At 38.0% G+C, this 14,248-nt stretch overlaps 1 protein-coding gene across 1 annotated transcript; it reads left to right on the top strand.

The window, feature by feature from the left end:
• Positions 1 to 186: 186 nt before the first annotated feature.
• Positions 187 to 12,459, top strand: LOC124259614 (uncharacterized transporter slc-17.2-like). Its single transcript, XM_046693783.1, has 10 exons — positions 187 to 379; positions 2,861 to 2,958; positions 3,398 to 3,591; positions 5,846 to 6,079; positions 6,774 to 6,869; positions 7,591 to 7,724; positions 8,230 to 8,379; positions 8,691 to 8,823; positions 9,066 to 9,307; positions 11,994 to 12,459. The coding sequence occupies exons 4-10, from the start codon at positions 5,935 to 5,937 to the stop codon at positions 12,204 to 12,206; spliced, it is 1,113 nt and encodes a 370-aa protein (XP_046549739.1). The 5' UTR covers positions 187 to 379; positions 2,861 to 2,958; positions 3,398 to 3,591; positions 5,846 to 5,934; the 3' UTR covers positions 12,207 to 12,459.
• Positions 12,460 to 14,248: the final 1,789 nt, after the last annotated feature.

Genomic DNA, 14,248 nt, shown 5'->3' on the forward strand with positions numbered 1-14,248 from the left:
GTTTAGTCTTTTCTATGAAAGGCGTGGACAAACATTATTATACCTGCAACAAAATATTGTTCCGCAATACTAAACATTTGAAGGCAAAGTAGTTCAGACGAAACACACATGCGTCACCTTACGTTATTTATTCAAGCTGCGTTGGTGTTTTGCCCGCATGCTTGGGTTCATGTCACAATCACAAGGCGAGGCAGTAACACACGAGCTTGAGGTAACAGCGTACAGCATAAAGGGAATGTAGGACAGGTGTATTGAAACTGATACTTGACACAGGTATAAGACGAGACTTAAACATATGAGCTCAGTCTTCGTGTATGCAAGTAGTCAATTTATGTCTTCATCTGAGCCAAGTTTTGCTGACCCTACACAAGCAGAAGACGTGAGTAGATCTTCAAATCTCATACATAGGATTTGGCAACGGATGCCGAGCATATGGAAACACATTTGTTAGTATTCCTGATAACGTTTCAAGGTACATGTATTTCATTCCGATTTATCACACGATCACTGATAAAGCGTTATGCTTGGTCGTAGTGGATACACGGTGTTTTTATGTCATATCATCATATTGTTTGAAGACAACAATCTCGGCGGAGAACACATGAAAAATATCAGCAGTGTTTTGTCTGCACGAACAAACGTGGGCTGTGGGTCTTGGGTGTTGCAACGTGGACAAAACAATAACAGGGCTGAATTTGTACAGAGGGCGAATTTATCCCGTGACACCGGCATCTCACACGAGGCTTCATATATATTCAAGATGAATGTTTACCCGGATATATTTATACTGGACACATTGGCGATACATTGTCGTATGGTGAAGTACATACTTGTGGGCCTGACGACAGAAAGGAGTCTGATCAGTTCATGAGAAGGGGTTCCCTATTAGTCCCAAGCTATCGTAACCAATCAATGTGTCTAAATTCGCTACTGTTCTCCTACCGGCTAGTAGTCGCCTTAGTCCTAGTGCAATGGGTCATGCGTTTGAGTCCAGTAACCGAAAGCTAATCAAGAACTTGTGCTAACGGTGTGGCTGTGGCCAACACAGGTCCGGTCCGGTCACTGGGACATCTCCTTGGGGTGTTTTAGGTCACTAATCATTTGATCTATTTGTCATTCTACCATGACCACGTGAAATACCCGAATTTGGTTGGAAATCAATGAAATTAGACACTATACGTTTGGTTTGAAATTGCGTCTGAGTGAGTGTGTGAATTAATATTTAACGTCACATCGGCAATATTTCAGCCATATCGTGACGAGAACAATTGAATTGATATCATCATTAAAATCAATAAATTTAGAACATAAAAAAACCTGTCATCGAAGGACAGTACAACTACTAGAGTATCACAGCTTTTAATTTAAAACTAGTACGCTATTATTAAAAAAGAGATGTCACTTTAGACAACGATACAATATTTAGCGGACTATAGATCACCAGCAACTGAAGACTAGGGACCATGGGGACTTACAGTACTTTGGCTACCTGCATGGACGCTAGCTGGATTTATATCAACCCTTCAGCAGCTGGCGATTTTGGTGAAATGTAGCCAAACATAACATGACAAAAATCCTACTTTTAAAAATCTGGTAAATTCAAATTGCCTTTGAATGTTTCGGGACTTACGTAACCTCTCAGGAGGACGAAATTGCATCTGATTTCATGACTGCTTCACTGCGCACGTATACAACCCTGCCGCACTACTTCAGCTTGACCACCAATATGGCTAATATCAAACACAACAGGCTTGATGGAAATGTTAATAAAACATTAATTAAAACTCGAAAAATACAATTATATGATTTTTTCCTCCGCAATTAGCAGGGAACCTCACTATCATATTACCTTCTAAAATAAAAATATTCAAACTCAATTACAATGTACAGCCCCAAACATAAACAACCAGAAAGCCTTGTAAAAATACACCCCTGTTCATACACATTTTACAGCAAAACGATAGTAAGATTAGCTTACATCGTAAACGGTATATTTGTTTCCGTTTAGAGTGTTTTACACATCATGAGATATGCAGTTAGTTTGAAACACTTCCTACATAACTGGCGTCACACCTTCACCAGATACGTCATTATAAAGCAATTAATAATTTGAAATTTAGAGACTATCATTTCGGTCAATTATTCATCTAATTTCCAAACACAGCACGTTTATCTCCTAATACAGACCCCGTTTAACAAGCATATAACCAGATACACTTAAGGGACCCACACTGATTGCACGCCTCCTGAATATGAACTGTACATAAGCCATATGATGTCACATTGGAAGCATTTTTTAAATAATCCGAGCTTTCTCGTTTTTGCATTTTTTTCTATATTCTTGCGGAATTTCGACATTTTCTCTTTAATTATTTTGTCGTCATTTTAAGCTTTCTTCAAATGATCGAAATTTCTTTTTCTGTGTGCATTATTATCAGTGGTTATGTTGTCGTTATTTATTTACATATTTCGTTTTTGTTAAGAAACTGGAAATAACAATAGCATAATCCACGCAACGAGAAGAAAATCATTAAATAGAACTGCGAAGCTATGATCGAAGTAAGGAGTTTTTAAATAATCTTGAAATTACAAGAAAAGTTTTGAAATTGCGAACATATACAGTGGAAGTGGCGAGAGATCAATAAAAAACAGGAATGGAAATAACATACAAGTAATTGAAACTTTGTCAACATGTGTTATTAAAACAAGGAGATTTAATTTGTCAAGCAATAATGATTTCATGTATCATACTTCGGCGCTCACAATTCAGTAGTGGCGTATATCAACAACTCGCCATTAGCAACACGTGTGTATGCAACAATTGTCAAGTATTCGTTCTCTGCCTCTTGATATATTTCAGATTAAACCGCGTTTTTGCAGTACGGGATAATTGTATTAACGAGAGAAGATTTTGACGAGCAATGACGACAATGGAGGAAGAAATCCAGAAACCAAACAGTAAGCTATATTAACCTCAATTTTCAAAACACTTCCAATGTCACCATGACATACTCGGGGTTATGCGGTAAATGCACTTCACGGTCGGATGAACAACAATAAAGTTATAACTGATCTTTGAGCCAGTTACAAGTTGTATGCAATGCAGGCATGTCAATAGCCGAACAAAGAATTTGTTTGTGAGCGTTGTTGCAAACCAAACTGCATAAAATGTGGCCTCAGTCAACCCTCGGCATTCAAGATACACGTAAACAGTTTTGTTCCTCTTTTCTATAAACGCTTTTTTCCTCTTTTCTATAAAAGATTATGGATATGATACTGGCTAATGGTGGGACTCACAAGGAGACACAAGGATACAATTCTGACAATTAAGTTACGCTATTCACTAGAACATAGCGTTGTTGAACAAATAATTGGATCGTCATTTTTCATTTTTCAGTTCCGATATGGCGCACAAAGCGATACCAGATGGCCATCCTGTACTGCCTGGCCTTTGTTGTACAAGGTATCCTCATGTACAACCTCAGCATCGCCATAGTGTGCATGGTGAAGCACGACCCGCAGTACAGTGAGATCAACAGTGAGGCATTATTTTCCAACGACACCTCAAGAAACGATACCATGGTGAAAGAGGTATCATTCCACGTATTTCAGTCTAATATGATAAAATATGATAGCGGTGTAAGTCCAATAAATTTCAGTGACACACGTTACCGCCCACGATGAGAAAGAATAGAATATTGAACCAAGTCAAATTGTGGAACAAAATAGTTCCAAGTTATAGTGCGTGTACCTTAAGTAATAACAGAAGATTGATGGTGTCTCTCTTAGATATGCCTGAGTCATACCTAAAACCTACAGCAATGAGTACTACCAGTAGTTAAACATTATGCTACAATTCAAACAGGATATAATCAAAAACTGTTAAATGTATTGCATTTGTGGACAAGTGTACTACATACCATCGACCCTCGAAGAGTTAATCAAGCTTTGTACCTAATCAGCTGGTTTTTACTATTTAAAACCTCATGTTTATTGGATTCATGGCCCGTGGTATTAATTCTGTTGTCTTACTCTTCACCTGACCTCATTCAATTATGTGCCACGTGTTATCGATCACAGATTGTTGTTAAGTTAATCTGCTGTTTGCCATAACATACCATGCATATGTACTAGGGCTGGATATGACCCTGATTCTCATATTGCGGTATATTGCAATAATTCAAAAGTTATTGCAATATATATTGTGATATATTGACTGGAAGGTTTCTGTGCAAGTGTGTACATCATAAATTCATAATAGCTCTCTGTGTGCGACATCATCTTCTTAGTTGCTGTTACACCATATGTTTTGGCTTCCTGTCCCCATTGTGTATGGCTGTATGCCAGTTGTGTACAGATAAACGATATAGAGCCTTAATGTGGAAGGTTTCATTGAAGTAACTGTATTGCAACAAAGTTTTTCGAACATAATGATAAAGGTAATACTATAACATGATTTTCATGGTCATGCGTCAACAGAATGCACTTCAATGCAGTAAGTAATTATTGTTACTGTTTGTCAGTGATTCATTCAGATTCAACTCCGATATAAACATGTGTTAACATGAACTGTTGTAAAATGAAACAAAAACATGATTTAGGTGAACTACTTGAGCTTAAATCTCATGTGACCTCCAGTAACTAAGATCTTTCACTAGAATGTCATTATACAGTCCTACAAAATTTATAAGACTTTGGCCTTTATCATAAGTTTATAATATATATCCCATTATGAAACAAAACAATAATAACAAAAAAATATGAATTGTGAAATGGTCACTCAGAGCCAGTAGCTCTACTTATAAGTCCAAATAAAAGATTGGTCATCTTTTTGAAGGGCATTTAGAAGTGGAATGCATAAGAAAAGCAAGATTTATGGATGTCAACTTTTTTATTGTGAATATTCATGACCTGATGAAGGAGCAAGCATACACTCGAAACGTTGTGTTATTCACAACAATAAGTTGACATCCATAAATCTTGCTTTTCGTAAAAGATTGGTCCATTTGAGGCAACTCAATTCCTCCAAAACGTCACAAATGAAACCAATCAAACCCCAAAACGTAAAGCATTTTATAGAATATTTGGCACTTTTGCAGCCACTTATAAAGACACTTCCATTTGTAAAATGCTACATGGTACAGAAAAGAAACAAAAGTATATCTGGCACTTTTAGTGCTCATTTTGTTGCTATGGAAATCAAGGGCAGATAATTCAAAAGGAGAAAACTCTGGATGATCCAATATATTGCAGAATCTGAACCATATCGCGATAATCGTATCGCGAGATACTTTACCGGTCATATTGCACAGCCCTAATATATACTTCTCATCACTTATTTGAAGTCACTGTTGGCTTAGTTACGGTGGAAGAATCTACACCAAAACGTCGCTCTGTACAATAAACAAGAAGTTGTTATCCATAAAGTCGTATGCTTCATTACTGGGTTTTGCAGACAATGCCTTGGCGAGTAGCTGATCTACCATGAGCCAACGATAAGCATTAAATGAAAGAATAAGAATGAATGTGTATGCATGGTGTGTTCATACGCGACGGGAAGACCATTATCACCTAAAGGCCACAAACAGGATATAATCAAAACTGTTAAACGTATTCGATTTGTGGACAAGTGTACTAAATACAATAGCTATGAAGCTACTCACTTTGATTGTTTTTACTACTTAATCTCTCGCGTTTATTGGATTCATGGCCCGTGGTATCTGTTGTTCTTACTCTTCACCTGACCTTACCCAATTATGTGCCACTTGTTATCAATCACAGTCTGTTGTTAAGTTCATCTGCTGTGTGTTACAGAAGACCATTATCACCTTAAGCATTTTCATAGGGCGGTGAGTTCCGGTGGTCCAAACAGCTTCAAGGTCTGCTTCTTGGTGCTATGTTCTGGGGTTACATGGCAGGCCAGATACCCGCCGGATGGCTGAGCCAGAGGTACGGTGCAAGGATGGTTGTTGGTCTGGGAGTTGGAGGTGCATCCGTCGTCACGCTTCTCTCCCCATTAGCGGCAAGAACAAATCACTATCTCTTCCTGGTCACCAGGCTGATATTTGGAGCATTGCTGGTACGTTGAATATCTTTGTCAATACTTTTATATAATTCAAAATTGATCAATCAAATGTAGAATTTGAACCATAAACTGATCATGTTTGACAATGGATTATTTCAGACAGTGATATACCCCAGTTTGGCAACTTTCTGGTCCAAGTGGGCACCGCCGAACGAATACAGCCGACTTTTAACTATAAGTCTACTAGGCGAGTTCAATGATAAATTGATTACCATGAAAATATTTTTAGTGCACGAATATCCTTATCTGATTTGTAAATAAACTGTCATGACCGAGATATATTTTACATAAAATCATCTTCAATACATGTGTAGATTGCTATTATGATTAGAAATGAACTTTGAAGGACCTTGGCGTGATTCCGCAGCAATATGTACCTCAATGAAACTTTATCTAACCATATTGCAAAATCAGGACAACAAACTATCAAACTGCCACTTTTGGAATGATGTTTTCCCTAAAAGATCAAGGTGATAGATAAAGGTCAGATAACTGCGGCCATCACTGAAATTCACAATTATTGTGTATGCATTGCAACCATGTTCAGTTTTTCATCCTCTCTGTCAAATTTCTCATAGGGCCTGACACAATAAACCGTGCACAGATTTGTATCATTGTCATTATAGATGTATTGCAAATATACCCAGTGTCTTGGATATGTACCTATATCATGTTGTCTTTGTTACAGGGTGTACCATAGGCAATGCCATCGTGTTTCCACTTGGTGGAATTCTTTGCGACGATGACGTCAGCCTTGGATGGCCATTTGTATTCTATATAACTGGTTAGTTTCCATGTTGGACGTTACTTCATGATATGAGTGAACGATAGTAATGGCATTATGCAACAAATACCACAAATATGAAACCGTATATGCGACACTGACTTTACATCAACGTGTAGTACGTTTTAAAGTACCAACTTTTATGTATCGTCGATACATCAGGTTATTTTAACTTGTGTTTTCGTTTGACAATAGACTTCCCAAGAATTACCGACGATAAATACTGTTTTCCTTTGGCTCACATTGTTTGTTTGTTGTTTAACGCCGCACTCAGCAATATTCCAGCTATATAGCGGTCTGTAAATAATCGAGGCTTGACCAGAAATTCCAGTGACTGACATCATAAGTATTGATCTACGCACCTGGGATACGATGACATGTGTCAACCAAGTCAGCGAGCCTGACCACCCGATCTTGTTAGTCGTCTCTAAGTAAGCTCAATGCCATGTGAGGTGTCCGTCGGTTGTTAACTTTAGCATTATCTACATTTGCCTTGAATGAAGATCTCAAGTGTCTATCACTATTTGCTTTCAACATTGTTATCCTAATAGATATACCTGCTGTGTATATTATGTTTTTTTCTCAAAGCACCATGACAAATGCCAGCCTGCTTTTATTTTGATTTATGACAGAATCGTTGCACAAATTCTCCAGGTCAGTACATCTATCTGTAACAAAATGTTACTTTATAAGAGTATTGTGGTACTATTTTGTACACTAGGTGGTGTATCGGCAATATGGAGCATGCTATGGATTTTCTTTGCTCGGAACTATCCATCTCAAACCCCGGGTATATCAGCAGAGGAAGTAGAATACATTGAAGCAAGTCTCAGACACAGGGTTTCCATGAAAAGAGTGAGTTCTAAACTGAAGCATACATAAATCTGAGGCATTACTTAAGCTGTTAAGGTAAATGAACAAGTTAATCATTGACAACAATCTCATTAAATCATGGGTCATGGGTCTGTCTAAAGGTAATGTGATTCTAAAGGTAATGTGACAAGACATTTGATTATAAAAGTATTGTTTGTTTAGTGTGGAAACGCTCTGTTTGGCTGAAACCGGCTTAGAGTTCATTAAACTGAACTGGCTCGTAACTTTGTTATTAAGAAGGCATACTCAACAGGTTGTGCATTAGATAGAATATGGTAGAGCAATATAAACACATCATTCAGTGACGGAATAAACTTTCTGATTAATGTAGGAACGTTCGTTAGGAATTACTATGAAAGGCTTTTGTTTGTTCAACCGTCCCTGCGGCTATTAGATCGGAAGTGCTTATAGCTGTAACAGAAGTCATGCTTTTTGCGATTTTGGTCCATATAGCAGTGACGGGGACCATGAGCTATTTTTATTCAAGGTTCGAACAACACCGTGGAGAGAGATGTTCACTTCCAGACCCGTCTTTGCCGTCATCGCTACTCATTTCCTCGCCAACTTCGTCCTCTACATGCTGCTAACTAAAGCGCCCACTTACTTCAATGAGATCTTAAAGCTCGACATCAAAGCTGTGAGTTTCGATGTATCAGTTCTGTTCTTTGCCCCTGCAATGAGCCATGTTGGAACCGACATGCCGTTCTAACCTTCCTGTGTGTTACCGTATACTGCAGGAGATGGATTTCAAATTCTTTATTCATATTTGAACTACAGAAAACCAATTTTTGTAGCTGTTGTGTACAGTAAATGATATCCGTCTTGGTACCTGGAAACATACATACTTACACACATACATTGATGCATGCATGCATGCATGCATACATACATGCATGCATGCATGCATGCATGCATGCACGCATTTCATTTATTCGTTTTGCTTTCCAGAACGGTGTATATTCAATGCTTCCAATAATCTGTATGGGCGTAACAGTGTTTGCTGGTGGGCACATATGTGACTTCTCTATCTCCAGGAAGATCTTCAGTGTTGGAGTGTCCAGGAAAATTGTAACTGTTTTCGGTAGGTACAGAGTGAATTTAAATATCGCCTGCCCCTTTGAAACTTGGGTTGACTTTGAAACTCTTCAAATAGTTGTAACTTTGTAGAAAGGGATCAAGTCCAAAATGTCGTTCGGTTGTCCTGAGGATGGCGTTTCTGTTATATTGTCTTATGTGCTTTACCAGCTTCCTACTTTAAAAAGGATACTATTCGCCGTGACGTTAAATTCAGCTAACTTTCTCACTTCTATACTCAATATGCAGGTACACTGTTTCCCGGGATCTTTATGGTGGTCCTGGCTCAGGCAAAGCAGGGTCAAGTCGCATTTGCTGTATCGTTCATGTGTCTGACACTCGGCTTCATGGGCTTCGGCTTTAGCTCCTACGTCATCAACTACGGTGACATCGCGTTGCAGTACGCCGGCACATTGTCCGGTATAGGAAACGCCATCAGCTCCTTGCCAGGAATAGTAGCCCCGTATGTTGTGTCAGAGCTCACACCAAACGTAAGTCATATTAAGTCATGTGTAATAATAATAATAATAATAATAAAGCCACTTACATTGCGCTGAACTCTACGCCGCAGAGACATGATCATACAACTTGATAGACATTATAACTCCGGATAACCCAAGCTGACTGTGAGGCGGTAGAAAGTTAATAGGCATATCTCATCGGGTACCCATTTTCTGAGTGAACACTTGCCTAAGGTGAGACCACACGTGTGCTTCGTTGTGGGGCAGGACTTAAGTCCTACAAAACAGGAGTCAATGATAAGTATTGAGAATATGACTGTAAAGTTCTGAAATTGGCATGCATATGTTAGATCTAGAGGAACAAGCATTTGAACGTTTAACCTTAGTATCTTTTATGATTGTCTATGTATTCACATAATATTTGGCATGGATATACACACATGATTGGGGAAGCCATATATTATTTCGGTTTGTTAAGAAATCATAATATACATTTTCTTAAAAATCACTCTTTTTGTTTGGAATTAGAACAAATTTATTAAAGGTTTTCAAAACAGTGTAGTTCCACCTTGTTCTAAGCGCCATTTTATTGTATGGTTGGGTTTTACTTTTTATTTCGTAAGTGATCGTCAAAAATAATTACTTAATGAAAGGACTCTCTGAGATTAGAAACAAATATGTTTATTAGATACATATTTTTGTAACAAAAACAAACCAAAATCACAAACAGTATAACGCTTTGGAACTGAGAAGATTTCACATCAAAATCACATATAAACCGCAAACTTTTAAAAATACAGTGACTTCCTCAGTATTAGTTTCTGAACAGGAGCACCACCTGTAACAATAGATACTGCTTTTATATCCAACTCCAAGAAAGTACCCTCTCTGCAAAACATTAAGCATTAACAGTTTAATGCACACCACACGTGCACTGCAGTGCATTATTTGAATAGTTTCTTGTTTATAATCATAATATAAACATGACTGAAATAATGTACATACCATCCTGTTGTTTTAACTTTAACATCAACCTAACTCAACCTGGAACATTATGCTTTAAATGCACACTCCATTGGGATCTCACGAGCAGAAACTGGTACACAATCAAAGTTTAAGATAGGAGTCCAGCCATGAACCTCTTGTCAGCTGGAGACATGAACTTCAACATTTCTTTTACATCAGCAATCTTTTCTTTTGTGAGTTCTGGTTTCTTTGTGACATCTTTAGTTTTCGGACACTCAATGGCTAAAGGACTCTGCACAGATAAACGAACAGCATTGTTTCTTGGACAGATGCTGACTGTACTCCATGGTTCTGTGAATGTAGTCCTGAATTCCAGGCTGTAGATGTCATCCTTGCTGAGCATTATTGACTTCACTTTGGTGAAGAGCACTTGTTTCAGATTCATGAGTTTAGCTGATTCCATGTATTTCTTAAACTGGTTTTTCCTCATTTGAATGGTGTACATTGGTGCTTTACTCCAAGCTCTTTTCGTGGCTTTAATGACTCCTAATGGACTAAGATTTCATCTGCTTCTCAAGGCGACTGTGGATACTATAGACTTCCTGAATAGGAGAATGACCAGGTTCATAATATTTATGTTCTATTGACTCAACAGAATGGCGAAGCATAAAGTCCTTCAAAGCAAAAAACCATAGCAGAATTATAGTTCTGTGCAACACAAGAAGCCGACCAGAGCACAAGACGTTTTGGGCAATGCTCATCATAAATCATTTCCCAAATTGCAATCAGATTATAAACACTGATTTTACGTCTGTAGAAAAAACTAGAGATGTTTGCTCTGGGACAGGATATTACATTCTCAAGATCAAAGCAAACCACAGCTTCTGTGCTCTGTCGGTCCCTGTCTCGCTCTGCTTTTGTTGCTACCTTTGATGCCAGGTGACGTTCATGTCTTGAACAGAGTTCCTCATCCAGCTGGTTGAACTGCTCTTTGATCCTGTGCCCTTCACATCTAGCGCATCTATCTTTCTTGGGTGTCTTTCAGCTTTTGGGGGGATACCTTTGTAAAGTTGAAATTGACCAACAGAAGACTCATCCATTAAGTATTTGATGATTTCAAAGTCTTCATCAACTAACGATGAGCAGTGCTCCAATTTCAAGGTTTCGAGGTTGGATACACTGGCTAGGAAGGCAAGAGTAGATATTTTCACATAGGATAGTTCCAACTTGGTGAGATGTTCCGCCCTCACTACTCCTATTGTCATGGAGTAGTCTACCACAGAGACACTTTCATGGAATGACATATGGCAAAGATTCAAAGTTTCAAAATACTTTGGAATTCCACAACAGAAAGTTCTTGAAAAGACAGATCAATATGTTTCCAAAGCTCCCGAACTGAATGTACTAGCGTATGCAACGATTTTCATGTTCTAGCTACATTTTGCAAAAGATCTTGAATATGTACAAGGAGTAGAATATGTACAAGAACTTCATTTGGAACCTAACTCATATTTTACCAAAATTGTTGATAGAACAACGTGGTTCTGAAGGCACGAACTATAGGTTGATGTAGTTTGTGTGAAATGTTTAGAGGGAAGTTGTGTCTATAAAATATGAAACATAGTACACACATGAGTGGTAGATTGTGTTTCTGAACAATCGAAATACCGAAAACAGTAAAACCCATCTGAGTATTCCGATTTTGACTTGCTGACATGTTCAGTAATACCATGAGATGTTTCCTTTTCAGGGTACCCGACAGGAATGGCAACTGGCTTTCTACGTCACTGCTGCAATAGCAGGACTTTCGGCCCTTGTTTTTATCCTGTTTGGTTCCGGTGAGCTGCAGCCATGGGCAAAACCACAATCAACACAGGAAGTAATATTCATCGAAAAACCAAATCAAAATATTCCAGATTCGATTGTGAAGTGTCCCAAAGCCTTAGAACATTCAAGTGTATGAAATATAATGAAGGAAAGACAAAACCAAAACGAAACATCGTTGAATCACAAGTTCACTCTGGAGGGATTACATTTTCATTAATTCTATATTTGATTGTATTTAATAAGCACTTTAACACACCACAACCGAAGCTGACGTTAATCTGAAGCACACGAGGCGTCGGACATGACATCGAAGCTACCAGCACTCTCATTGTGACGAGCCGATAACCCTAATATTTCTTAAGAGTACCAGTGACTTATTCTCGTACAAAAGGGTATGATTACTGGATTTCGAGGGTGCCCATCTAACAGACCTCGAGAACTGATGCAGCATTTGTTTCTTGCAACCCTCAAACCAATACGGAGTTAAAGGACCAGGACCATAATCATAGTGTAACGTGCAAGGATTGCTGCTTCCTGACACCATTAGTAGAAGTGCCGGTGATCTTGACATATGTTTACCAGATTAGCTCCCCCTTGGCCGCTATTAAAAAATCATCTGCCTCTCAGATCTCCTCAGCCTTTAGAAACACACATTTTTATGCAGTGTGTTCTTTCACTTTGATAAGTGATCAATGAAGGTGCCATAGCAAAGAATAGTTGCTTGTAGGTATCAAATCTACATTATTTGATATGGACATAATGTGTGTTTTTCAGTGTATTTTCAGAAAAGGTTAATAGTCTTTACAGGTAACTATGATATACCTGTACGATGATACATCGTGGTTTGCAGAAAAGGGAGAGAATGTATGACTCCCATGTTAAAGTACGTATCTTCATACATAAGTATGAACACCTAATTATCAGTCTCAGCTTTCAAATTTGTTGTCAGTCAGAATCGCCATGTTATCCTTTGTTCCAATGCAAATTGCCGTTGTTACTATTTGGTATTGTGTTTGTGTACTTCAGTTTCAGCTGCGTGTGTCATTCACCTCCTACGGGAGCAAACACGAACCCTGTCACATTGAATGTGTTTCACGAAGAGGGTGAATAAATTGACATCCGCGCACTTAGACAAGCTCCTTGTGTACATTATTCTTAACATCGAAGATCGTTTTTAATTCATTCATTATATTGGTTTAGGTAGACATTGAAGCATTAACCTTACTTGCTGAACGTGTTTTCATTACTTTATATTTATGAACTTATTTACTGCTGGGGTATCGGAATCATTAAAACTGAAAGAAACCGACGTAACAAAGTTGGAGAAGAACATAGGTTTGCGATCTTACATATGAACAATGGGGATATTTTAAAGACATTATCACACATATGGATCATTCTTACACAACATTGGTTGCTGGAATATTGCTGAGGGCGACTTTAAGCAACAAACAAGCAAGAACAAACTGTGTCTGGTATACGTGTTGTTATGTTCTAATGGTATCTGAAGATAGCTAAAACTGTCAAATGTTCATTGTTGCCTGCTTCGTCGTATAAAGTGAACAACATCTGTTTCATCGTACGTTTTTGCTAAATGTTAAGACAACGTTTGAAGCTATTTCCAAAGAGGGTGTATGATATGCGCACATCATTCCGTTTTCTTATCGATTATATGTGTCGCAGAGCGTGTGATTTCCCTATGTAGGAAGACATATACTTAGAGCAAAGTGTGTTGTGTTGATGGTGAAACCGAGCCAAATGCAAGTTTACATCACACATTCCAGAACACCACAAGTTATGTTTTATCCAGTAAACACGTATTTCTTTCTGGAACATCAATCATCTTCAACGCACAGCTGTTTATGACATGAAAATAGATCAAACCGTCTTTCCTTACAAATATTCTTTGTCAGGTTTTGACACGTAACCATTGTACACTTAATTCACTTGAAAATATAGGTTTTTTTTTGTTCACACCAAGATGATACAACGGAATACATTAAGGATGGATAACGTTTGTGTAATCGAAAATATTTCAAATGCATTTATTTTTGCTTAGGTGAAGCAATTTCAACAAACGTATAAAATATTTAGAATACAACAATGTCTAACAAAGATAAACTTGAGCCTACAAGAACAAAAACTACTTTTGACCAGACACATTTGTGTTGAGACTCA

Source organism: Haliotis rubra, unplaced genomic scaffold (assembly GCF_003918875.1).
Source record: "Haliotis rubra isolate DU_JTF1 unplaced genomic scaffold, ASM391887v1 Scf73, whole genome shotgun sequence".
NCBI lineage: Eukaryota > Metazoa > Mollusca > Gastropoda > Lepetellida > Haliotidae > Haliotis > Haliotis rubra.

Excerpts from the sequence above, each read along its gene's own strand:
- LOC124259614 (XM_046693783.1), top strand. The coding sequence starts at position 5,935 with ATGGCTGAGCCAGAGGTACGGTGCAAGGATGGTTGTTGGTCTGGGAGT. Across the intron at positions 8,380-8,690 it reads TAAAGCTCGACATCAAAGCT|AACGGTGTATATTCAATGCT; the intron begins GTGAGTTTCGAT and ends TTTGCTTTCCAG. Across the intron at positions 9,308-11,993 it reads TGTCAGAGCTCACACCAAAC|GGTACCCGACAGGAATGGCA; the intron begins GTAAGTCATATT and ends TTTCCTTTTCAG.